At 41.6% G+C, this 27,842-nt stretch overlaps 1 protein-coding gene across 6 annotated transcripts in view; it reads left to right on the top strand.

The window, feature by feature from the left end:
• Window positions 1-27,842, top strand: part of PCNX2 (pecanex 2) — a 305,993-nt gene that overhangs the window by 55,179 nt on the left and 222,972 nt on the right. For all 6 annotated transcript variants that reach the window (XM_059900886.1, XM_059900885.1, XM_059900884.1 and 3 more), the window contains 5 exons: window positions 864-2,141; window positions 9,429-9,576; window positions 9,702-9,847; window positions 12,196-12,289; window positions 25,886-26,027. In XM_059900886.1, the coding sequence (XP_059756869.1) occupies window positions 920-2,141; window positions 9,429-9,576; window positions 9,702-9,847; window positions 12,196-12,289; window positions 25,886-26,027 (1,752 nt within the window). In that variant the 5' untranslated portion in view covers window positions 864-919. The remainder of the gene's footprint in view (window positions 1-863; window positions 2,142-9,428; window positions 9,577-9,701; window positions 9,848-12,195; window positions 12,290-25,885; window positions 26,028-27,842) is intronic.

The raw sequence follows: 27,842 nt of genomic DNA, 5'->3' as shown, positions 1-27,842 counted from the left end.
CCCAAGATTGCAGTTACATTTTACCTTCATTTCTTTAGCTCTTCATTTTCATTATTTCTTATCAGAATTTGTATATCATGTCTACGTTCAGACTGTGATATTGTATTGATCATATTTCATTGTCTTTTCTCCAGTCTGTGACTCCTTTCCTATACCTCATAATAGCAGATATAAAATAGGATAAGTTCATCATCGACACAGTATACTTTTTATTATAGTACTTACACCGAAAAATGACAGAGGAAATGACATTGCGTTCCGCGTATATGCATTTCTGTCAAGTTACAAATTTTGTTCCTGAGATTTTCTTTTAACCCTCCCACCACAAATATTTGTTTTACTTTTTTGCTAAGATTTCATTTTATTGTCTTTTGATTGTCTTCAGAAGACTTAGAAAAGAACTTCTGGAGGCCTGAATGAACCCCTTCCTTTCTCTGCATTGAAAAACTTCTGCTGTGTTCACATTATTCTTAGCATAAAATCCAAGCTGCTTTTGCTTGTCAAGCCTTATATATCAATATTTTGGACCCTCCCTGCCTTGGTTTAGAAGGATTAAGTAACTTGGCCAATGTAACGTAGCTAGTAAATAGCAGAGCCAGGACCTTTCTGATTGCAAATACGTTGTTTAAACCATACTAGTCTGCCTCCCAAGCCCACAAAAGAGGGAAAGCTACAAGCCTGAATTATTTTTTAAATATAGAGATTTCAAGAACAATTTCACAGCGGAGGTGATACTTTTAGGATAGGCATCTAATCACATTTGTTGCTGGTGTTATTTTTAGTTTGTTATTATTCGGTCTTGCTCCATGACATTATTCATCCATTCTGGATGCGAATCAAGTTGCTGTTGTTGTTGATTTCAGGTGTCATTGTGTCAGATGGCCAACCCGTAGCCCCAGTGTCATCTACAGCACCTGGGATGAAAACGGAAAGTTTACCTGCTTCTAAAGGGCACGTGCCGGAAACCATGACCACGTCAGCAATACCAGTGAAACCAGTCGTGGCAGAAACTTGCATCAGTGATAAAGGGAAGGAAAAAGGGGGCCAGGGGCAGCCCCCCTTCTGCCACAGATCCGAGGGCGGCTTGGTGGACCAAGAAGCCGTGAAGAAGGTGCCCTACCTGTCTTTGTCTCAGTACGACTTACTGGAGACAGACGTTTCTTTCCAGCCTTGGGGGAGTGAGAATTCCGTCCCGATTCCAGAACCTGGGAATTATGCCTCCATCAGGGAACAGTTGCAAAGCAAGTCGCCTCAGGACAGCCTGAGCAGTAGCTGCCCTCAGTGTAACACCGTCATCGCCAAAGCTGGGCGGGAGCAGGTTTCCCAGCAGGTGGAGCCGCCCTTGAACCAGGATGTGGATGACTCAGAAAATGAGGTCGCTGTCACGCTTATAGATACTTCTCAACCTGGAGACCCGCTGAGTCTGCACGAGCCCATTAAGATTGTCATCACCATGAGCAGTACCCCCAACTCCATGACAGACTTGGAAAGTTCTCTCCACCTGAAGGTGGTTGGTACTGAGGGAGCTGGCTTCAAGTGTGACGCTGAGCCAGTTCCCCCAGGGGCCGCTGGTCCTGAGAAACAGATGAGAATTCCCATCATCACCCTTGAGCTGTCTGAGGGTGCAGGAGGAGGCCTGGTGTGTCCCGAAGGCAATGGAAGTGACAGGACGCCGGAGAGATTGATGGTGGAGGCGTCTTCCAATCCATGTTCTGGCTATGAATCTGGGGACGGGGACAATGCCACACAGGACCACAGTCCTTCCCCAAGAGACCCCTGTACAACCCCGTCACCCACGCCTGATGTGGTCTCCGAGTCGGAGGGGGGCATGGAAGGCCAGGCTCACCTTGACCCATCATCTTGTAGAACCAGCCAGGACAAGAGACACTCCCAAGCCCTCAGTGTAGACAGCGGGACAGACGTCTTCTTGAGCAAAAGTTCCGCAGAAGTTATTAACGATAAAGAGCAAACAATGCCAACCTCCAAATCTGACCTGGAGGCCAAGGAAGGACAAATACCAAATGAATCCAACTTCCTGGAATTTGTCTCCCTGTTAGAATCAATGAATACTTCCAAGGTGGTGGTGTCCAACCAAATGAATGAGCCGGCAGAGCAGAGCAGAGACAGCGGGCTTCCTGGAGGTACGGCTGCACCTCAGTTCTGTGCTGATGGTACAAAGAAGGCATTGCCTCTCTTTGTCATTGGGCTTCTGTGATTTGATTTTGCAAACAGCGGGACGACTGTTGTGTAATTGTTGGGTGCTTGGCGGCGTCACTGATATTTGCTGAGTGTACCAAAACTAAGCTGTGTGATGAGCATGGATTAAACCTGGCTTATTCCACCAGGAAATTTAAGGCATAGTAATGAAGATTTGTCTTCCCTAGAAGGCAAGAATGTTTATTTCTAAGGAAATGAGCAGTTATATTTTACCATGGTGACAAGACCCCTGAAGATAGCTCTTCCTTAATAGAATAGATGCGGAACTTTCCTGGCGGTCCAGTGGTTGAGACTTCGCCTCCCAATGCAGGTGCTGCACGTTCAATCCCTGGTTGGGGAGCTAAGATCCCACGTGACTCGTGGCCAAAAAAACCAAAACATAAAACAGAAGCAATATTGTAACAAATTCAGTAAGACTTTTAAAAAAATAAATTAAAAAAATAAAGGTATGAAAAAAATAGAATAGATGCAAAGCTGATTGTAAAGCAAATTTCTGTGAAAGGAATCCACTTTTCTGTTGAATTCCATTATATAATCCTCTGTGCTGAATCCTCTAATTATCCCAAGCTGTAAACATAATTATAACAAACACACAGCTCTTAATTTACGCCGGCCCCACCCTAAGCACTTTACAGATATTAACGCGGGTGACCATCCGTGGTGGTTTGTCCAAAAAGGCCCTCATTAACATGTGTTTTGCCAACATAATTATTAAGAACGCTGCCTTTCACTCTCAAAAGGGTTCCCAGTTTGAGCAACATATTATACAGTTAGTCTCACTTTCACTCATATACTCTTCATGTAACCCTGCGTTTTGGGTCCTGTTATCATTCCTTTTTTGCAGCTGGTTTTCACGACCTTTCCCAAGTTAGTCTAGTAGGTCTACGACTCAGCTGTGATTCCAGGCAGTCTGGTTACAGAGTCAGCACTCATAAATAATAAACTATATTTCCTGTATGAATAGAAGAGTCGTTCTCTTAATATCTCTGGGCTCAGTTTCCTCCCTGGCAAAGGATGTTACTGGACTAGAGTTTTGTTTTGTGCTTTTTTTGTGACCACTCCACATGGCTTGTGGAATCTTAGTTCCCCGACCAGGGATTGAACCTGGGGCCAAGACAGTGAAAGCGCTGAGTCCTAACCACTGGACCGCCAAGGAAGTCCCATGGACTAGAGTTTTTACAGTCTTTTAACTTTATTTATTTATTTTTAATTAATTAATTAATTTTATTTTTGGCTGCGTTGGGTCTTCGTTGCTGCATGCGGGCTTTCTCTAGTTGCGGCGAGCGGGGGCTACTCTTCATTGCGGTGCACGGGCTTCTCACTGCGTTGGCTTCTCTTGTTGCGGAGCACGGGGTCTAGGCGCGCGGGCTTCAGTAGTTGCGGCACGTGGGCTCACTAGTTGTGGCGCGCAGGCTTAGTTGTTCCACGGCATGTGGGATCTTCCTGGACCCGGGCTTGAACCCGTGTCCCCTGCATTGGCAGGCGGATTCTTAACCACTGCGCCACCAGGGAAGTCCCAAAGTCTTTTCACTTTAAATGTCCATACTTCTTTGATGTTTGAGTACATCATTTCTGCCTAGATCTCTGAGAGCGTATCTACGTGGTAGGATTGCTTGCAGGAAGTTGTGGTTCACATGGCAGTAGCATATCTTCGTGCTGTGATTGTCCCTTCGCTGCTGCCTGTTCTCTGCTCTTTGGGCCAGTCAAGGGGACCCTTTGGCTCCATGCAGGCAGCTCCCAGCGATTTGCTCTTGTTTCTTCTGTCTTTCTGGTGCTCTGCCAAAAGGCTTGCCCTGCTTGTGGGTCAGTCCACTCTTGCCTAAAAATTCATTAAGTCTGAGTATTTAAATTATGTAAAGTGAATGCATTCTCCATGTTACTATGTCTGTGTATCCAAGATTTTGCATATGGAGTAGCAAGAACAGGAAAGATTCAGCTAAACTTTATAATAGACACATGCAGTACAAGAAAGCATTGGTTACTTTGAGATACTAGACACTTTCTGATACAAGATTTGGATGCTCACCATCTAATTAATGTAAAGATTCATGCATCTAGACCAGCACTGTCTAATAGAACCTTCTGCAGTGATGGAATTATCCCGTATCTGCCATCCAGGACGGCAGGCACTGGCCACGTGTAGCTATTAAATACTTGAAACGGGGATTGTGCAGCTGAGAAATGGAATTTTTAATTTTATTGAATTTTACTTCATTTAAATAGCCACATGCGGCTACTGGCTACTGTATTAGGTAATGCTGATCTGGATGATGTGTTTCTTTCTGGAAAGCTGTGTGGGGGTTGGACAGAGCTCTGGTTTTGGAACTTGACAGCCCAGGGCCAAATTTTGGTTTTGCAGTCCAGCGGGGTGAGCTTGGACAACTCACCATATCCATCTGAGTCACAGTAGCTTCAGTAAAGCAGGAATAATATGTTACAGATTTACTGTGATGATTCAATTAAGAAAATACGGGAAAAGTCTTGCTGCTTGATCAATTTCAGCCTTCTATTCTGATTTTCCCCTCCGGCTATATGTGAGGTTTATTTGGTCTGTCTACTTAAGTTTCTGCTCTTAAACTTTTCAGCCAGCCACATTCAATCAGCACAGGGTTGAGTTGGAAACCTAGGGGGTGTGCAAAGAGGTGTGGATGCTATCAGGTTTTCTATGGAAAGGAACAGGCTTGGTTGTCGGGAACTTGCAGGTACAACAGGGAGGGAGGAGTTGGAGTGGATCATATACCTATTCCAGGAAGGGACAGAGACTTTTTTTTTTAATTTAATTTTTTAAAATTACCAAACATTTGCTCTTCTTATTGTCCTGGGAATTACTCTCCTCCCTCCAATTTTTTTTAATTGAAATGTAGTTGATTTACAATATTATATTTATTTCTGCTATCTAACAGTGATTTACAATTTTTAAAGATTGTACTTCATTTAAAGTTATTATAAAATATTGGCTGTATTCCCTGTGCTTTACAATATATCCTTGTAGCTTATTTATTTTAAACATAGTAGTTTGTACCTCTTAACCCCCTACTCCTGTCTTGCCCCTCCCCACTTCCCTCTCCCCACTGGTAACCACTAGTTTGTTCTCTATATCTGTGAGTCTGTTTCTGTTTTGTTATATTCACTAGTTTTATTTTTTAGATTCCACATATATGTGATAACATACAGTATTTGTCTTTCTCTGTCTGACTTATTTCACTAAGCATAATAACTACAAGTCCATCCATTTTGCTGCAAATGGCAAAATTTCATTCCTTTTAATGGCTGAGTAGTATTCCATTGTAAATATCTATACCACATCTTCTTTATCCATTCACCTGTTGATGGACACTTAGGTTGCTTACATGTCTTGGCTGTTGTAGACACTGATGCTGTGAATACCTTTTCAAGTTAGTGTTTTCGTTTTCTTCAGATATATAGCCAGGAGTGGGATTGCTGGATCATATGGTGGTTCTATTTTCAGTTTTTTGAGGAATTTCCATACTGTTCTCCATAGTGGCTGTACCAGTTTACATTACCACCAACAATTACTAGGGTTCACTTTTCTCCATATCCTCACCAACATGTATTATTTGTAGACTTTTTGATGATAGCCATTCTGACAGGTGTGAAGTAACGTCTCATTGTGGTTTTGATTTGCATTTCTCTGATGATTAGCAATGTTGAGCGTCTTTTCATGTGCCTGTTGGCCATCTTTATGTCTTCTTTGGAAAAATGTCTATTCATGTCTTCTGACCATTTTTTTAATCGGGTTGATTTGTTTTCTTGATATTGATTTGTAGGAACTGTTTATATATTTTGGATATTAACTCCTTATTGGTCATATTATTTGCAAATATTTTCTCCCAATAATTAGGTTGTCTGTTTGTTTTGACATTGGTTTCCTTTGCTGTACAAAAGCTTTTAAGTTTAATTAGTCCCATTTGTTTGTTTTTGCTTTTGTTTCCTTTGCCTTAGGAAACAGATGCAAACAATAATACTACGATTTATGTCAAAGAATGTTCTGCCTATGTTTTCTTCTGGGAGTTTTCTGTTTTTTGATCTACATTTAGGTCTTTAATCCATTTTGAGCTTATTTTTGCATATGGTGTGAAGAAATGTTCTAATCTTTTTCTTTTACATGTAGTTGTCCAGGTCTCTCTATGGTACTCTTTTTTTTTTTTTTTAATAAATTTATTTATTTATTTTTGGCTACATTGGGTCTTTGTTGCTGTGTGCGGGCTTTCTCTAGCTGCAGTGAGCGGGGGCTACTCTTGGTTGTGGTGCACGGACTTCTCATTGCGGTGGCTTCTCTTGTTGCGGAGCATGGGCTCTAGGTGCGTGGGCTCAGTAGTTGTGGCACACGGGCTCAGTAGTTGTGGCTCACGGGCTCTAGAGCGCAGGCTCAGTAGTTGTGGTGCACGGGCTTAGTTGCTCCGCGGCATGTGGGATCTTCCCCGACCAGGGCTCAAACCCGTGTCCCCTGCGTTGGCAGGCGGATTCTTAACCACTGTGCCACCAGGGAAGCCCTCTATGGTGCTCTTATTTCCAACCCAGGTCATCTCCACAAAGGCCTTTAGATTATCTTTAGGTCTTGGGGATATTCTAGAATTTGAGGTTATGGAAAACCACAGCCTTATCAACAGCCTTTAAAGCCATGTTTTTGTTTTCTTTTGATACAGCTTTATTTTACTTTGTGGAAATAAACAAAGACTGCTCAAATGAGAAGAAGTAAGGCTATTATGCAGAGCTTGCTACAGCGAGAGTCAGCCACCAGCATTTTGGCAGCGACTCCAAGGCAGGCAGAGGAGCGGGAAAGCTTTGTAGTGGAAGAAAGGAAGGCTTTGGGTGTGATTGCAGGCTGTTGGCCTGGGGAAGTTGGAGGTGGGGTAATTAGAGCACCCTATGTGATTGGTTAGGGGAGCGTATTTGGCTCCTTCTGATTGGTTGGATTTCTCTGGTGGGAATCAGCGGCAAAACTTAGGAAAGCTCTGTTATTATTCAAGTCCTGGCCATTTGGGACTGATTGTTATAGGGGTTATTATTTGGCTTTCCGAGCTGTTTGCTAGAAATAGTGGTCTGATTTCCTACAAGTCTGACTTGTACACAGTGTATTGGTTTTCTGGCTGGTTACTGTAGATTATGGGTTGGTTTTCTGGGCTGGTTGCTGTAGATTGTAGGTCAGAGTTCTATTTTTATATATATTGTCTGGCTATTATCCATTTGTATATTCAGTTTTTTCTAGACTTTCTAAGAAAATAATCATGATGCACGTGAAGATGGTTATTGAAGAATTATCTGTAGTATAGAAATATTGAAGGACCCTAAATTTATAACAGTAGGGGTCTAGTTTAATAAATTATACTTTTAAATGTAGTATATACTTCAATTTTTGGATAATGTAGAAGAATATCTCATGTAATTAAATATTTATAATACTTTAAGATAAATAGAACAGCTATAAAACATTTGTTTTCTAACTGTTCTATTTAGTTTAGTAAATTATATTAATATAATATTATATAACTTCCATTTTTAGATGATGTAGATGATGTAGAAGAATATCTAATGTCATTAAATATTTATAATACTTTAAGTCAAATAGAACAGTTATAAATCAACATCTGTATTATGACTTAAGTTTTGGAAAAAAAAATGATGCCTGGAAAAAAATACCTGTGTGATATGTATCATATTGGCTCCTGTGTCAGCATGGTGGGGTTAAGAGTAATTTAAGATTTTTTTTCCTTTTCTCTAGTTTTAAATTACATGGCATTCATGTGCACTATTTTTAGAAACAGAAAGTTCCTATAAACGTGTATTTTTAAAGGGAAAAAGAAAAAAAATAACCCATAGGTTGACATATGTAATGTGCCCATTTAAGGGAAGGAGAGACTGAGCTATTAAAAGTGAAGTGAATGGATGAGTCCATATACATGTAGTGTCAGAAGGTAGAGCTGTCTAAACGTGCCTCCCTGCAGTTTTTACGCGACGTGATCACTGGCTAAAAGCTATTTGTTATGATAGCACTTTCTCACAAATGTGTTTCTTGAAAACTGTGAAAACTTCTATCCTGACAAGCTGTCAAATGAAAGGCAAACATTTTTGTACCAAAGAAATTCTAATCGTTTCACAGATGCACTGGGAATATTTATCTTCAGGACTCACTTGGAAGCCAGCAATGTTTCTCTAAGTACTTCAAGTCCAAGGATGAAAAACTTTGTTGTATACATGATGATGTGATTTAGACCCCACTTCACCTTTTGAGACAGATCTTGGTGGGCTTTCTGAATGGCATGTCTTGAAAGAGCCTGTAGGTTCAAACCACTCAATCGTGTTCTTCTCTCAGGCAAAAATTTATGCAGAAGAAGATAGCTATTGGTATCTTTGGTCATGGGAATACAGAGGACACTGTGACCTTAAAAGCGGCCATTGGGTGTATCTTTAGTTAAGGACGGCTGACCCTCAGGGGTCATTCCACTTTGCATAATGGTGTAAACTAAGACCCTTGTTTTGGTCCATTATTTAAAGAGGATTCTAAAAATTCAAAAACCCGATATATACCTATTGATCTTGGAATTCTAATTCATCTTCAGATATTCTTAGGGTAAGGAGTAGGCATAGTATCTCACTGAGTCCTCCATAGTGCCAAGGTATGGTTCAAAGTCAGCTATACTTAATGAGCATCTACTTTATGAAGAGGCCAATTCTACGTTCAGCTTGAAAATTTAGATTTTGAGAATGAGTGAGAAGGAAAGACTGATAAGGTTTTAAAATGAAAAATGAGACCTTACTCCAAAATCGCCAGGGTATTTATGCAGGTTTTTTCATCGATGCTGTTCATGTATGAGTTATGAACCTTTCAGGACTAAGTGAGCCAAAAGGGTGATTTTCAACTGGGTAAGCCAGTGGTCACTGGAGTATTATAAAGGAGTCCTTGAATCCATATGTAAAGTGATGGTATTCGTAGATGTCTAAATAACATGTCTCTGACAGATACACACTTCTCTTTTTCAAAAATATTTAGGTACTTTCATAATTAGTAAAATGAAAATTTATTTAAATAAAATTTATTTAATTTATTTAAAATGTATTTATTCTGAGTTCATAGGAGCTATTTAGATTTTCTATCTATTCTTGCTTCAGTTTTGGTAACTTGTTTCCAAGTATTTTCACCTTAATTTCTTATTTAATATTATGTTAACACATAAAGCAATGTTTTTCAGATAACTGTTCCCAGGAGAAAAAGGAGGAAATCCTAGAAAGTGAGAAACCCAGTGGACCCAATGCCAAGCAAGGAAAACCAGACGTGCAAAGTCAAGAGCACACCAGCACCAGCCCCGGGCTCACTGAGCCTGCCAAGATCCCGACCCTGTAAGAATAACTTACTTACATAGCTTCATGCTGGTGCAGCCTCATTTACTGGCTGCTTCTTTTAATGCTTTGTTAAGGGTAAGGAGGCGTTCCACACTGTTTTTGAAATTTTTATATATGTTAAGTTTCCAGGGCAATAGACAAAGGCAGATAATCTACAGGGTAACTTCCCAACAAGATAGTTCTGTGCTGCAAGTCATCAGTGGGCCTGAAACATCTGTGCAAGATGAGATGTCTGTGGATGCGATGCACGTCTTTATTGATGAACATGGTAAGTCTTTAGAGCTCTTTACTTATGACGTAGAAGGGGGAAGGCTGGCAGCTTTCTCAAGGTCCCATGTGGTCTCTTAGCCTGAGGACAGGTTTCCCCTCTGTCTGCAAGTAGAGTGGTCCTACGAGATCTTTCCTAAACTGAAATGGTGTAAAGCGAAGAGGCAGTTACCTAAGGATGCAAAAAATACATCAGTATAAGACACAGATGGTCCTAATTCAAAGCTATGGCAGCTTGATGCTGAGATACTGGGTATAGTTCCTGGGGAGGGAGCTTGGTGATGCTACTCTTATTGCTTGGGGTGTGCGCTGGCTGTACAACTCACTGCAAAACAAACGCTGAATGCTATTTTCACTTTTAGCCTTTTAGAAGCAGAAAAAATTTCCGGATTTCTTTCAGTTAGCAAAAACATGTACTAAGATAGGTCTTTCGTAAAAAGTGAGGTGGCGTAAAGCGAACTTACAAAAAGCGGGGGATACCCATACTGGACTGGAACAGGAAGGCTTAGTTCTGCTTGCTCACACATAATGTTCTTAGAACAGAGCGTGCGCCCTCCTGCCTCAGGGCCTTTGCACATACCGTGTCCCTGTGCCCACATTGTGCCATTTATCCTTCGGATCTCAATTCTAGAGAAAGTTCTTCAGGAAAACCTTTCCTGGATTTCCCAGGTTTAATCAGGTTCCTCTGCTCTTTTGCTTTCCTAACACCCTATCCTTTTCCTTCTTTGAGACTGTTACAGCTTCTAATTGTTTATTGACTTATAATAATTTGATTAGTGATATTTTCTCCCTCACAGTTGTAAACTTTGGGAAGGTAATGACCAGCACCTAAGAAATATTCATTGGATATATGTTGAAAATCTGACCTTGATATATTTTTAATACCTTGTTATAAAAAAGATTTTAAAAAGTAATAGAAAGGAAGGAAGGAAGGAAGAAAGAGAAAGAAAGAAAGAAGGAAAGGAAGGAAGAACCATTAAATGGCAAATTCAAGGTTCCTTGGATAAGGGATATAGGTCTTAGTTTTTGTAGGTCGGGTCTTGGGTTAAGTCCCTTATAGATCAATGTAAACTTATTATTCTACTCTCACAAGGATCCTGGTTTGGATAATAAATGATATATTACCCTCTCTATATAGATCAGTAGTTTATAGTTTGAAGTGCTTTTGCATCTGCAGAAGTACAAAGAGACTTTTACATTATGAAGAACAACATTAGCACTTCTATCAAAGCCTGCAGAGGGGCCGTGGATGTCATTGTGAATGTTTCTTTTGGGGGACAACCTTGAAGTTGAGGTCCAGCACTGCAGACTACATTGCAGCTGCTCATAACAGACAAGGTTAATTATGCTTCCTTGTCACCTGAAGAAAGTATGCCTAAAACCTCTTCTGGAGAGAGACCGTATACATTTACAAAGTGAACTGATTTTCACACCTCAATACCCTGAACCACTTTAGCAGGCTAATTTAACTCCGCAAATTAATTCCATCTCTTGCTTTTCCTCATTACCAGGCTGACATACCAGTCAGCAGCTATGCCAATGCTCATCTGCAAATTCAAAGGTTGGGATGGCCCCTCGTGGTCCACCGATCAAAACCACACACTTAATAAGCCTCTTCTGCACATGATACAAAAAAAAAAAACAAAACCCAGTTACAGCATACACAGATCATCCTGACACATGAAGAGAATATACAAAAGAAATTCATTGAAAAGAATATACAGAAGGGGATTAGAAATGGTACAAATTAATCGATGAAAAGCAATTAAGTCATAAGTAACCGAGTCATGTGATATCACTTATATGTGGAATCTTAAAAAATGGCACAAATGAACAGAAACAAACTCACAGACATAGAAAACAAATTTATGGTTGCCAAAGTGGAAAAGCGGGGAGGGATAAATTGGGAGTTTGGGATTAACAGATACACACTATTATACATAAAATAGATAGACAACAAGGACCTACTGTATAGCACAGGGAACTATATTCAATATCTTGTAATAAGCTATAATGGAAAAGAATCTGAAAAAGAATGTATATATATATATATGTATAACTGATTCACTTTGCTGTACACCTGAAACTAACACAACACTGTGAATCAACTATACTTCAGTGAAAAATAAGTAACTGAGTCAAACTTGTCTAAGCATATTATCAGAGAGGTACGTCACGATTTTCTTAGCTAAGTTACACATTCTATGGCAAAATACAAAGAATGGACCTAGACTACCAACAATTATCATTAAAATAGTCCAAAATGAGTTCCCTCTAACTTGGAAAAATTATACGCGGAAATGATCATATACAAATAACTGTGTACCATTCTTTGCCGAAATTTTGCAGGGGAAATTAAATCCTGTTACTTAAAGTCTGGAAATCAGAAAGAAGGCCCTTTCCAGCATCAACCATCAAATTATGACGGCTTCTCTCACGCTGGGTAAGTGGGGCTTGTTTTCAGGTTGGGGAAGGTGTCGCGTTGCTGCCCCCAGCAACTTACATGCAACTGACTCTGAGTGTAAATGAAGTGAAGATCCTGGTGTAGAATGAATGTGATAATCCGTCTGTAGGCGGCAAAGCATGTGGGTTTCACGTGAAAGAAAAAGAAAATCAGATATTGTAGAATAATTGAAAAGAAACAGAACCACTTTCACAGTAGCCACTTCCAAAAATGAATATAACACGTAGGCATAAATAGAGGGGAACCCTGTGTAAACAATTATGGGAGAGGTGGTGATGCAGCTCAAGAACGCGTTATTAAATTTGTCTCAAGGAACGGACTAGAGATGTGGTTAGTTCTCATCTGCGCTGGCAAGCTCTTTTGTAGATAGATGATCTAAACATCCTTTCTCTTCTCCTTTAGTGTGTGTTGAGTAACTTTCCTGATCACGTTAATTAAGTTGATATTGAATTCGCTTGCGTATCCAGAACGTATGTGGATTAATGGTGGCGTTGGGCAAGCTGTAAATCTTATCAGTGGTGGACTGAATTCATCCTTCGTCCTGGACTTCAAGATTCTTTGAGGGTAACCCACAGGGCCGTGCCTCAGTGGCTTGCTCTGAGTAAGGGAGGAGACTTTTCATGTACATTTCTCTAGAGGTGTACGCCTATTTGAGGATATACGGAAGACTTGTGTGATGTCACGGGGATGCCTTAGGCTTCACGCCTGGAGAGGGTCAAGGGAGTTACAGGAACCCTACTTCCAGATTCTGGGGTGCAGTGTTCCTTCCTAAGGTCAAAGTTTCCTTACCAGGTATGCCTGGGAAGTTCAAAGGGAGCGTCCAGTGTGCCTAGAACAAAGTCTGTTCTTGCCCCTGCAATCTGGCCTCCAGGTGGGATTCTGGCATGTGGCAGCCTTTTAGGGTGTCCTCTGGTCACCCCTGCTGCTTCTCACCTTCTCAGGAATGCTGGTGTCAGCCGTCAGGGTAGATCTGATGGGTGTACTAGGTGATAGCTCTCCTGGCCTCACCACCCCACCTGGGCGCCGACCCTGAAGCAGGCTGCTCGGGTCCAGAGTCAGTCCTGGGGGGAGACAGGCACCGCCTCCATCACCCACATGCCTTCCACTCTTGCTCTGTCTTCCTCAGGTACCCAAGTTCCAATCAAAACAGACACAACAAAATTCTCCTTCTCCAGCCAGAAAGCATGCAAAGCGCTCATGCCAATGGAGACCCAAGAGGAGAGAGCAGTCTGCCACCCCCATCTTAGTTCCAGCCTCTGAGACATTTTGTTACAGTGGTTTGATGAGTTCAGTCACCTAAGGTGGCGGCTTTCTTCAGACAAAATATTTAATCACATGAGAGCACAGCTTGAAAAGCTGTCCTGTTATTCTGCAGTCCTCAGTTGAAAGCTGTAGTGTTTCTAAACTAAATTTGGAACAAAAACATGCCTCCCATTTTATCCCCAAATAAATTTACATGGCTTTTTAATGTTTATTTTCCCAGATAAATGGACTAGACTTTTCCCCGAGGAAAATACTTGAACTGCTTTTGCCGGTAATGCCAGTTAGAATAAGACCACATATCCAGAGCCTTAAAAAACTAAAAATACACAGTGTGCAGATAAGAATGAAAGAGAGTACCTATAGGGTTTTCAATAAGCCCCGCTTCCTTAGACCATGCCTCACCAAGAGACACCATTAACTCACTTTCTCCCCTTAATTTCTCTCTCTTTATTAGTTTTCCTCCAACTCTTGCTTTCTTTTGTTTCCTCTGCATTTCTTTCCCATGTTAGAGCTCTTTTTTGTTTGACTTGCCCTCCATTTCGAGACCTGCCTGGGCTTAGCTTTGCCACGGTGCATTTACTCTGGTGAAAGAGCTTTTGGCCAGGGCAGGTTTGGGCACTGCTGGACAGCACCACATGTGTTTGTGCTGAGCTTTCCTGTCAAGCCCTGTGGCTTAGAGGAGCCCCAGAATGTCATTACTTTCCTAGATCTGCCTCTTCGCGTACATAGAACAGTTAGACCCTTTCTGTTACACGTGAGAGAAATCCAAGTCCAACAGGCTTCACCAAAATGGGAATTTGGGGGCCAGGTAACGGAGACGTCTTGGGTAGGTATTTTCAAGGGTGTGGTTTCTCTTTCTCCATCACCCTCCCATTGCTCTGTTTTGACATCACTCTCAAACGCTTCACCCTGACAGTCAAAAGATGTCTGCAGCAGCCCCACTTACGTCTTCTCTCACTCATGTCCACTGGGGCTAAGATGCTTCTTTCCCATAAACCCCAATGTAAGTCTCACTCTGTATCTCCTTCGTTCTGACTGGACCACCTGGGACCCTGAGCCCGATTACCAAGGCAAGTACTTGGCTGGGATCTATGTTCATAGACGGAGCTGGACAGGTTCCCTCTGAGAATGGATGGGGGCAGCTCTTCAGAGGGAAATTTGGAGTTGGGTGGACGGATGTCGGGCAACAAAAATCGGCAGATGACACCTGAGGACTCTCCTTCTGGTTAAATGGCGATTGAATTAGTGACTGTGCCTCTTTAAAGAGAATAATGATCTAATTTTATAAAAGCAGCTTTCTTTTATAAATGTCCCTGTCTATCTCTTACATTTCTTGTATGTCAACGTTCCGACAGACGAGGTCTCGGTCCACCAGCACCACATGCTAAGTTTCTAAGTGCTTGACTCCCTGCTCTTTCCCCAAGGTAGTTTGACAGGGCATTGGTGTTAAGAGTTCTAGGAAAGAATGGCCCATAGCCATGCACATCTCCTTCTTGTGCCTAAAGATAAAAAAATAATATACATGTCTGCTATTATATGTGTAGACTATTACTTGAGAATATACATGTCCTCCATACTGTCTACTCTTTGAAATAAGTTAGTCCTTTAGAGGGGACTTTGTTCTGGAGTACTGTGGCCTTTCAGTGGCCCATGTGGTCATAGGAGATGTATGGTGCTTCCTGTTTGATGCTCGAGCACAAAACTCTAGTCACTTCACTGAGCAAAATTATAGCGTTGAAGCTGTTCCCGGGGCAGTCCTGGAAAAGCACTTACGGGGACGCCATCTGTTTAATTCACGCTCAGAAAAAATGGCTCAGTCCTCTATAGTGTCAGATGATCTTCTGGATTTCAACTGCTGTCTGACAGGCTTATGGTAGATATTCCAACAGCCTCACACTCCTCAGACTCAGAGATGTTGAAAGCCATGCCACCCATGCACGGGAGGCTAATTCCTTTGGATTTGTAATAAGCCTTGGCTTCCATGGGAGTGCGTGTTGTAGTGATGGTTTGGGTATTTTCGAATTGGTTGTATGAAAGAAAACTTGTGCTAAAATAGGATGACAGCAAGCAAGCTGGTTGAATTTGAATATGTTAATCCCTGCATTAGCATACCTGTGTGCGTGTGTCATCCGTTACTTTTTTTAAAAAATTTTTTATTTTATTTTATTTTTGGCTGAGTTGGGTCTTCGTTGCTGAGTGCAGGCTTTTCTCTGGTTGCCGTGAGTGGGGGCTACTCTTCGTTGCAGTGCACGGGCTTCTCATTGCAGTGGCTTCTCTTGTTGTGGAGCACGGGCTCTAGGCGCGCAGGCTTCAATAGTTGTGGCGCACAGGCTTAGTTGCTCCGCGGCATGTGGGATCTTCCCGGACTAGGGCTCGAACCCGTGTCCCCTGCATTGGCAGGCGGATTCTTAACCACTGAGCCACCAGGGAAGCACTATCTGTTTCTTTAAAGCTAGAGGTAAAGACACATCAGAGCAGCACACAGCTGATCAAGTGCAATGACAGCAGGTCAGGAATTTGTAACTTGGAAGGGCCAGGGCACTCACACCTTACACCTGTGTTCCAGTGCGCCTTGAGTCTTTCCGTGGGAAGCAACGTCCTGGCAGTTCCTGGCCCTGAAGGAGGTGTTTTCCTGTCATAGTTATGGTGGCAGCAGCCATCGCTTATTAAAGATGTATTTTGCACTAAGCACTGTGCTAACTGTTAAATTATCCCATTTCACCCGCCCGACAAAACGGAGGTAGGTGATGTTCACTCCATTTCACAGAAAAGGAAACTAAGACTGGTGAAGAAACAAGCCCAACCTCAGTAGCTAAGTAAGTGGCCAGGGGACACTTAAATCTCACCCCCTGCACCCTCCGCCCAGCAGGGGCTGCAGCCTCAGTTCCCTGGCGCCCAGTCAGGTGAAGCGGGCCCAGGGTTGAATGCTAGGGGTGTTGGGTGCTGAGTCCTTTGGAGGGTATTTGTCCTGCCCTCAGAGGGCTGTTGCTTCTTATCTTCAGGGTGCTTATGCCAGCTTGGGAGGCCTGGGTGAGCAGATTTTCCAGTTCTTTCCACAAGGAGCTAGAAATGCCCATGTATCTGTAAAAATCTATTCTGTTTAATGTTGTCGATTTTAATTCTTTTTGAAATGCCACAGGCCACAGATGGCATGTTTGTGGTTGGCCGTGGCCTGTGGGCTCCCTAAGCCCGGGCCCTCACCTGGTACTCTGAGACCTGGGTGGAGCAGCCCCCTTGCTTACACATGTGATCTCGGGGTGCCCTTATGTGGCCCCCGGCTCCTCCAGGCCCCCTTCACAGCCCCTGCCTCACCTCTCCTCCCCCTGAGGCCCGTGGAACCGACCTTCAGCCCTTCCTGTTCCTGGTATCTGCCCTTCTTTGCCTAGAACGCCCTTCTCCACTCACTTCTACCTTCTGGAATTCTCTTCCTTCAAAGCACAAGTTACCATCTGCCTCTTTTATCCATCTTTCCCTTGTCCCTACCCTGGCAATAAATCCATCCCTCCATGCTGTCGTCAGAGGAGTGCTTACTGCATTCTCCCAGGTGCAGGGGACTCCCAGCTCTTCTTCCAGACTGTTCTTGTCTAAAGAAAAGTGACCATGGCTAGGGTGCCTTGATAGCCCTCACTTAGCCCTCTGTAGGTAGATGTTCAGTAAATAGTGAATTGAATCAAGTTAATCATTGGAAATGACAAAGACAGTCCAATCAGTTCTGGACAGCAAACGTGAGCCAGGCATTTAGGGATAGCAGGTAAGCGGCAAGCAGGAGGGGCAGAGGCGGTCCGTGAAGGCACTCACGCTTTGTTCTATTTGCAGCAGGAGTAATTAGACCTCTTTGCAGAGAGAAACAGCCCAGTGAAGGTGGGATTATCAAAAGAACATCCACAGATAACTCTCTCACCTTGCGGTTGTTGGAGGGGAAGGGCCAGAAGCAATAGCAGTTTGCCTGGTCTACATATTTGAATACAGAATGTTATCTTCTCCTTTTAAAAGTGGAAAGAAACCCACTGCAAAATGACTTTTTTAACCCCTCTCCGTAGAAATCAAGGTTGAGTCTCCAATTAGATTCTCCAGTCCTGTGTTCCACTCAGTGAGGAGGAAACGATTCTCTCTGTCCATGTGGGAGGCAACTGTGATGGAAAAGCTGACATTGGGGTCCACACTTCCCTGACATCAGAGGGGTCGCGTCCTGTGATGTGAACTTGAACTTTCGCCTTGGACTGGCCCAGGTTCCCGTTCCTGCACGAAGAGTAACTTTTGGTTTGACCTTCAGCAGCTTTACTTAACCATCTTAAGCACCGGTTTTCTAATGCATAGATGGAAATAATACTAGTAATAAATTCAGTGGGTGGCTTTGAAAGCTAAATATAATAGTATACGCGGTGCTTAACACAGTACCTCTCATGGGGGCACTGAGAAAATGTTAGCTATTGTTAAACTGTCTCCAAAGACAAGCAGTAGGACAGTGGCTGAAGTTCACCATGACTTTATACAGCAAAAGAGCAAAAGGCCAAGGGAAGCCTTTCCTCTAGTGCTTTTATGAGTCACTTCACGAGATTTTAAGGTAGTTAGGTACTTTGTATTCTCCCTGTCAGCCTGTTGTGTTCTAGCCTTTTGGCTTCTGTGGCAGTTTTACAGAAGGTAGTTTACTATTTTATTTCTGGCTTTCAATGCCATTACATTTAGAGTTCTCCTACTGTAGTAAACATAAACTTTGATTTTGAACTTGGAAGGATTCCTAGTTGGGGCAGTTTCTAAGCCCTTCAGCCATGGAAGATATTAGAAAAGCAGCCTTTTCCCTCTGAGGCAACTTCAGTGGCTAGGATTGCCTCTAACTAGCATTAAACCACTGATTCTTATTATTGGCAAGAACACCATTCCTCTTCGCCATTGTTAAGCCTAGTTGCCATGTGACAGTTTTATATCCCTAACTCCCAAGTATGAATAGGGAATGGTTTGCAATGTAACTTCCATGTCTCTTTGGGGATTCCTGGAGGAAACCAGGAGAGGAAACGAATTTCCCTCCTTGGCCTCTCTGTCATTGTGGGAACCGATACATTTCTCATTGACTGCCGAAGAAATATAAGCAGTATTTTCTGGTTGTACAATAACTGTCCAGAAAGCAGGTACCTTTGGTAACACTATCTCATGTAGTTCTGCTTTCCCCAGAAACTAGAATAAGGGAACTATGGCTTGAATTGCAGAATGTAGAATTGCTACTTAAAAAAAATTTCAGAGGATAAATTCATTACCCAGGACACAGGACTGATTCAGCAGCTCAGAGCCTAATATGAGCTCATCTACCTAGAAAATCAAAGTTGAAGTAGGCTGTCTGCCTAGGAAGTTGAAGGTGAAGCTGCCTAAAAGTTGAAGTGTGTTTTGTGTCTGAAGGGTTCACTGCAGAGTGGACTTTTGTTATTTCTCCTGGAGGTCTTGCAATGAAAGCTTGATAGTTTCTGTTCTTTGTTCAGCAAAGATTCTTTCGTCTATAAATTCTTCCAAGTAACATAGAAGAGCTTTCTCTTGTAAAAGATACATAACCATGCTTTAGTATTAGAAAACCTTTGCTAGTGTCATAAGCAACCTCATGAAAATGCATACAAAAATTTTTTTTAAATGCATACAAAAATGCATATTGTCTGCTCTCCAGTGAAATCCTATGGAAAGACATAGTATTTATATTCATTTTGAGTATCTATTACTCGTAAAATAGGCTTGGTAGGCTACTGAATGGAAAGACTCATTCTGGAGCAAGTTTAGTTTACAGGGTTTTTATTGGGGATTTTTGTACCTCAGTTGTTTCTATTTAAAAAGTAGAGTAGATTACATGGGTAATCATCTATTTATTTGTCCGGATTCACTTATTTTGGGCTTCTATTTGTTTATGAATCGTTATAGTACATATCGAAACAGATATTGTTATGGTTATAAATTAGGCTTATTTTTGAAAGCTACTCTAACCTCTAAACCCATTAGGTACTATATTCCAAAGGTAGATTGAGGTGCACTTAATCTTTATGGCCTTCTCAGAGTTTTGACATTTTTGTTGACATTATTATTAGTAGCCTCTCTGACCCTGGTCTCAGTAAAGCGTCTGTTACTTACTGGGATCAACTCTCAGGAAAGCCCTTTAAAGCCACCGTGCTTAAGTGTGTACCTGGATCTCAAAGAAAGTAAGCAGGCAGAAAATTGTAAAAAATGATCACCTCTTTTAGACCTTCTTCTTAACGTTAGTCAGAAGAAATAGTGATCCCTGGTTTGCATATCCAGGCATATCAGATATGCCCAGTTCTGTGTACCATTCAAGCATGAGTTGAAAACGTCAACTCCAATGATAAATATTTGAGAATATGTATATAGCTGCCTCACTCTGTTGATTTGCATGATAGAGTTATGTGTTACTGAGTTAGTTAAAAAACTTCCGGGGGTTCTTGGTGCCTTTGATCACCCACATAGAGGTGGAAGTATCTGGAAAAAAGCAGGTGACCGTGCAGGGGTTTGCCTCTAAAGAGTTCCTGCTGTCCATATTCCTGTGTCCTCTCTCTTGTTTTCTGGTTGTTACTCTCAGATCCTTTCACTGTAGTCCTGCTTTGTTTTCTTAGACACACTAGAGAGATTAAACTTTCATCCAGGCACAGAGTCATAAGGATGGAGAGTTTATGAGGTTGACTCTAGAAAGACTTCTGTTCTCTGAATCCCTGGGAAGAGGCCCTGCCACACGGTGGGATTCTGTCCCTGTGGTCACAGCCCTAGCTGCCACATGATGGCAGTCAGATCCCGTGCTGGAGGCCCTCACAAGCTCCCAGGCTGGTGTTTCCTTTTTCTCAAATGCACAGACGAATCTTGCTGTCCTATAAAAGAAGAGTTGTTTGCAGACTTTAAAACAAAAATCCCTGTTCAAATTCTAAATAACAGGTTATAGTTTCCAAAACAGTGCTGCTTTATTTAAATATCCCACATATTGAACGCGTGGCTGGACTTTCATCTCTAGGCTTGCTCCTCTGGGTGGCTTGTTCCCATGGCCCCTGAGTAAGCCTGGAAAACAAGGAAGGACAGGCAGAAAAAAAGAGGCCCTCTTCCTCGGGAGGGTGGATTGTAAGTTTTGAGTTCCGGGGAAGATGAAGAAGTTCAAGGATTTCTTTCCACATCAATGGGAAAATGCAGCAGCACATGTATTTCAGTTATCTGTTGCTTACAGAAGCTTAGATGAGTGAAAACCTGGGGAGAGCAATATAGCGCAATGGGGTCACTGTGACTTTGAGACCCAGCTCTGTTCATAAGAAAGTGCACCATTCTGGCCCCTGGTCCATCTTTATTTCCTTCTAGTGGCTGCTCTTTTTGTAGTTTCCACCATGAATCACTATTTCTGCTGTTGTTCTGAATTCGATCTCGTTTAAATAAATTTATCTCTGCTCTAGCTCTGAACCAAACTAGTTGTCCAGAGATAAACCAGAGAGCAAGGAAACCAAGGCCACATGTGCAACTGCTGCTCTGTTGTAGTTCAGAGTGTAATTACTACAGGGTTGGAATATTTCCATTTCCATTGCTATTTTAGAGGAAGAAATGTCTCTCGAAACTTAGCACTTTCACATTATATTTATTAATATGGGGGGAAATCTCCAGCCTTAAGTTAGTGAAACAGAGACTATTTTTTGAGATTTTTTTTTTAATTGAAGTATAGCTGATTTACAATGTTGTGCTAATTTCAGCAAAGTGATTCAGTTATACATATCCATTCTTTTCCAGATTCTTTTCACATATAGGTTATTATAAAATATTGAGTAGAGTTCCCTGTGCTACGTGGTAGGTCCTTGTTGCTTATCTATTTTATATATAGTAGTGTGTATCTGTTACTCCCAGACTCCTAATTTATCCCTCCCCCCAACAGAGACTTTTTGGATGATCCTTGAGCTCACAGCCCATAGAATAGCTACTCTTCTCTCAGGAGAATAAGTAGCAGATAGCCTGAGAGAGATACAAGAAAAGGAAGATGGGCGGGAATTCTTGGAGGGTTGGTATAGGAAGAGCTCTGTCCACTGAGTGATTTTTGTGACGTCATAGCCTCTTTGGCTCCTGAGTGGACAAGCTGGTGCCCGCAGATTACAACTTCAACATTAGGACCCCAGAAACCTGTGCCACACGAAGAAGATCTCTTTATCCTCTGGAAGCAGTGTTACACGTCTCCTCCTGGCCAAATAGGAAGCCGATATACACATGACAAGACAGGTTTTCTGGTGAGGACATACCAGTCATAAAGCTCAGAAAAGAATCTTTCTGGGACTTCCCTGGTGGCGCAGTGGTTAAGAATCCACCTGCCAATGCTGGGGACACAGGTTCGATCCCTGGTCCGGGAAGATCGCACGTGCCACGGAGCAACTAAGCCTGTGCGCCACAACTACTGAGCCTGCGCTCTAGAGCCCGCGAGCCACAACTTCTGAGCTCGTGTGCCACAACTACTGAAGCCCACATGCCTAGAGCCCGTGCTCCGCAACAAGAGAAGCCACCGCAATGAGAAGCCCACGCACCGCAACAAAAGAGTAGACCCCGCTCGCCACAACTAGAGAAAGCCTGTGCGCAGCCAAAAAAAAAAAAAAAAAAAAAAGAATCTTTCTTAATATCATCATGCTTCGTGTAAAAAGAGGTTAAGAGGGAGCTTGACATGCTGCTTGCATTTGTCTTTATTTTTTTAAAAAAGGATTAGGTATGAGTTGAGAGCAAGACACTCTTACCCCATTCCTGCTAATAGAGACAACTAGAATTAATATGTTATTTGTGTGAAAAGCATAGGGGTCAGTTTACTGTTTAATATGAGAATGAGCAAAGTCAGGTCCTATATCAGTAGAAAGAAATAGGAAGATTAGGTATGGTTATTAAGTGTCTGATATGTGAGAGGCACCATATCCAGTCTGATTTAATTCTTACAGCAATCTCTATGAGGAAGACATCATCCCTATTTTATAGGTGAGAATCTTTTAAAAAATTTATTTTGTTGAAGTGTAGTTGATTTACAATGGTGTGTTAATTTCTGCTATACAGCAAAGTGATTCAGTTATACATATATATACATTCTTTTTCATATTCTTTTCCATTATGGTTTATCACAGGATATTAAATATAGTTCCGTGTGCTATACAGTAGGACCTTGCTGTTTATAGGTGAGGATTTGAGGTAAGAAAACAACATTGTTATAGTCACAGATAGTAAATAGTAGAGCAATAATTCAAGCCTAGTTCTGTTTAATTCTAGAACTCATCCAAAAGATTTTGAAAAGAAAACCAAACCCTAGATTTTTACATAGGATTTTTAAATGGCTTGCGCAGGAAAATAATGTTATCTGTTATTATTTTTATTTTGTCATCAAAAACATGCAAAAAAATTCAGCTGTGTTGACACTTCCTTTAGGACCGTGTTTCCTGCCAGGAGGCCCTGGCAGGAGGAAGGTTGCTCTGAAGTAACTTTGTTACACCTTCCACAGTAGTCCGTTCTTAGTTTATTCCATTTGGCAATAGAGGGCGCTGTACACTGTCTAGATTTTCTGACATTTCCATACTGCTTCTGCCTATTTATAATCATCACCTACATTACCTACAGTGAAGTCAGATCAGTCTTCTGGCTTTAGTGAAGTGCTGGCATTTGCTGAGTTTTAGGTTTCTCTAAATTTGTATTAACAAGATGTCTTCGATCCTATTGTATTTAGCTGTGAAATGACAGAATTACAGTCCTCAGAGGTTTCTGTACAAAGTACAAAAGTTTGAATGAACACTGTCTTTATAAATCTAACTTTTTGTCTCTATTAGTGACACACATTGCACCACTAGTATGGAAAGGAAGCAAAAGCACTCCCTATGGAACAATCATACAAATAATGGAAGGATGGGATTTTTAGGTTTTCAAAGTCCATGTGCTTATCCCACCTGACTCATTTCTCAAACCCTGCTGTTAATGTACGATGTTTCCTAAGTGGTTCTTTACTTAGAAACCATTACTGAATGGCTATTGAAGGAGGCCTTTATTGAATGTATCATCAAATAGTCATAAATCATGTCTCAAAAATGTAGAGAAATCTGTGTGTTTGTGAGCACGTATGTGAGAATAGTGGACGTATTTTAAACACTGTTCCTGTAGAGTAAGCATTTGTATGTTTGTGAATACAGTAGTAGGGAGTTGGGAAAAAGAAAGATCTAAAAACTTGTTAGAAACTTTGTACCGAAACGTGAGATTAGAAATCAGAAGGCATTACTACTCAGCCTTAAAAAAAAGAACAAAATAATGCCATTTGCAGCAACATGGATGGACCTAGAGATGATCATACTAAGTGAAGTAAGTCAAAGACAGAGAAAGACAAATACCATATGATATCACTTATATGTGGAATCCAAAATATGACACAAATGAACGTATCTATGAAATAGAAACAGACTCACAGACACAGAGAACAGACTTGTGGTTGCCAGGGGGGAGAGGGGGTGGGGGAGGGATGGAGTGGGAGTTTGGGATTAGCAGATACAAACTACTATATATAAAATAGATAAACAGCAGGGTCCTACCATATAGCACAGGGTTCTATATTCAAAATCCTGTAATAAACTGTAATGGAAAAGAATATGAAAAAGAATATGTTTATAATGTATAACTGAATCACTTTGCTGTACACCAGGAACTAACACAACATGGTGAATCAACTATACTTCGATAAGAAAATACATTAAAAAAAGAAGGTGATGACATTAGTGCCACGTCTGCATTCTTGAGGTGGCTTGGGCAGCAGCACAACTAAGGAGCCCGTGTGCTGCAACTAAGACCTCGTGCAACTAAATAAATAAATAAATATTAAAAGAAAAAAGAAAAATGCTTGAGACAATAATACGATGTGTTATTTCAGAAACAGGAAGTCCAAAGGCGTGATCAGTGCAGGGTTGGTTGGTCATCAAGAAACTAGTTTCCTTCTGTCTTTCAGCTCTGCTGTCCTCGGGCTTGTCCCTCACGATGGCAGTATCGCTGCCGCAGCTCCAAGGGTTTCTGAGTCACATAGCATCTAAAGGTCAGGAGAAAGATGGTCTCTTACTTTTGTTACCTTTTAAGAAGTAGAACCCTCCTACACTGTTGGTGGGAATGTAAATTGGTACAGCCATTATGGAAAAACAGTATGGAGGTTCCTTAAAAAACTAAAAATAGAGCTACCATATGATCTAGCGATCCCACTCTTGGGCATATATCCAGAGAAAACCATAATCCAAAAAGGTACACACACCCCAATATTCATTGCAGCACTATTTACAATAGCCAAGACATGGAAGCAACCTGAATGTCCAGTGACAGATGAATGGATAAAGAAGATGTGGTACATATATACAATGGAATATTACTCAGCTATAGAAAAGAATGAAATAATGCCATTTGCAGCAACGTGGATGGACCTAGAGATTATCATGCTAAGTGAAGTAAATCAGAAAGAGAAAGACAAATACCGTATGATATCACTTACATGTGGAATCTAAAAATGATACAAATGAACTTATTTACAAAACAGAAACAGACTCACAGACTTAGAAAACAAACTTATGTTTACCAAAGGGGAAAGATAGGGGGGAGGGATAAATTAGGAATTTGGGAGTAACATATACATACTACTATAATATATAAAATAGATAATCAGCAAGGACCTACTGTATAGCACAGGGAACTCTACTCAATATTTTGTAGTAACCTATATGGGAAAAGAATCTGAAAAAGAATATATACATATACATATATATCTAGAAATATAACTGAATGTGCTGTACACCTGAAACTAACATAGCATTGTAAATCAACTATACTTCAATAAAAAATAAATAAATTTAAAAACATTTTAAAAGGTAAAAACACTGAAAAAAAAGAAGAAATAGAAAAACTTGCTCGTGAGCGTCCTTATCCACAGCCGCCTCCCCTTTGCTCTGCGGTAGCCTCTTAGAATAGCATTACACTCCTGTGCCAGGACTGGCCGGGGTGATTGGAGTTCCCACGATGGGTGTGGGATGACCAGGATTTACCCCAGAGGCCAGGGAGGGACCTCATCTCTTCTGAAGCACAACCGTCTTGGGTGACTGAATAAAACTGGAGTTCCATGCTGAATGTGTGCAAGATGATGGCCCTTCTGCCTGAAGGTGGCATGGCACACGCAATTTTCGACTTTGAGCTGCTCATGCAAGGTGGCAGAGGCTTACCCGTGACCTGCATTAAGGATCCCTGCTGTCCTTGTGTTTGCATGTGATAAATAGACGACTTCCGGTACTTGCAGGTAACCGAAGCATTTGTTTTGCCCATCCTCAGAGACATACAGAGCGGCTCCACAACTTCCAGTACCGCAACTTCCGAGAGTCAAGATCCTTCTTCAGGGGACCCTGTGGTCAGTGCCTTGCAACAACAGCTGTTGCTGATGGTGGCTCGGAGGACCCAGTCAGAATCCCCACGGGTACGTCCCAGCGTTACCGTCTGTGAATGTTCTAGAAGCAGGGATCCTGAAGCCTGGTTCCAGGTTGGATTTCCTAATAGAATTAGTCCAATCTTGTCCTGAATTTTATGTCACCTGGGTTGTGGCTCTATCACTTTGTGGTAGTCTACTGAACGAATATGAAAAGAAACCTCTTAGGTAACAGGTACCCTTCCGTTCATGCTAAAGGGATTATTACTGTCTTAATTGCTCTTCCAAACGCATTAGAAATTCATTTACATTGATCTTTGGTTGCCGGGATGCACAAATCCCACAAGAGCTCACTTGGTTAGGATGGCATTTTTTCCCCCCATGGTTTGGAAAATATCTGGATTTTTATTAATTTATTATAGCCTTATATTTTAAGCATGCAGAGATTTTTAAAGAGAATCTTGGCTTGAAGAGACACTTTATTCTTGGAGCAAATGACATGATCATCAAGGGGCTTAAAAGATGAAGCCTTGCATTGTTTTACTGAGAGATAACTTACTGATGTTCATTCACTTATTCACTACACCTTTAATGAGACTCTGTGGGACACAGAGCAAAGAATTCAAAGAAAAGATAACATGGGAGCAAAGACATACAACCGGTCATGAATTTAGAGCTCCAGATTCCATCAGGGCATTTCGGAGAGTGAGGATGGAGAAGGCTCCTTAGGAGAAGAGACACTGGGCTAGACCTTGAAGGAAGGTGGATTTCAGTAAGTACAGATTGAAGGAAGAGGGTAATAGATGGGATACTGTCAAGTTAGTGTGAAGTTTCTTTATTGCTGTGTTTACCTTCCTCCTGACAATGTTTTGATTTCTTCTAGAGAATCTCACCTGTATAAAGAAATAATAGTTTTATATACGTTTTCATGAGTGCTTAACCAAATTTTTCCAAAAGATGCTTAATAGGAATTTTTACACTATTTTTCAGATGTGCAGAAAAAATGTTGGGCTATCTTCTAAGTGACCGCATGTTTTTCTGGAGTCTTTATTCTTGCTGACTGGGTATGAGTTGGGAGGGCTGCATAGGGAGGACTTGAAAAAGCCAGTGAAGCCAGAAGTGATCTCATATGGTATCTGTCTTTCTCCTTCTGACTTACTTCGCTTAGTATGATCATGTCTAGGTCCATCCATGTTGCTGCAAGGGTACCATTATTTTGAACAGTAGATCTTTTCAGGTAGCTTGGGGGAGCTAGCTTGGGCATGGACCTTTACATTCTTTTTTAAAATTTTTTTATTTTTAAAGATTTTTTTTTTTGATGTGGACCACTTTTTAAAAAAATCTTTATTGAATTTGTTACAATATTGCTTCTGTTTTCTGTTTTGGTTTTTTGGCACACGCACGTGGAATCTTAGCTCCCCGACCAGGGATCGACCCCGCACCCCCTGTACTGGAAGGCGAAGTCTTAACCACTGAATTGCCAGGGAAGTCCCCTTTACATTCTTAAATGTTTTAACTCTACCAAAGATTATTTCTGAAATGTACTATATACTTCCGTACCTTCTTAAACTGAATGTGCTGATCATTATTTAAGCTGTTCTTGATAATCCAGGTTCACGAAACGGACCTTGGTATTGTGCTGTCAGTAGAGATCCGTATGGGGGGTGGTGAGCAAATGCAATTATCTTGTGTCTTAAAAAGGACTTGTGTTCAGTTTACACCCCGTCCCCCTACTTTTACTAATCTCTTTCTTCTGAGCGTAGAATAAAACTTGCAGGCCTGACTTGCAGGCAGCGTGATGTGATTGTTCTTGGGTGAGGCTTAATTAATGAATCAGAGACAGAACCGGCCTCTTGGTTAGTGTGT

Source organism: Balaenoptera ricei, chromosome 16 (assembly GCF_028023285.1).
Source record: "Balaenoptera ricei isolate mBalRic1 chromosome 16, mBalRic1.hap2, whole genome shotgun sequence".
Taxonomy (NCBI): Eukaryota; Metazoa; Chordata; class Mammalia; order Artiodactyla; family Balaenopteridae; genus Balaenoptera; species Balaenoptera ricei.
The sequence above is the reverse complement of the archived record's forward strand: the minus strand, read 5'-3'. Positions and strand labels throughout refer to the sequence as shown.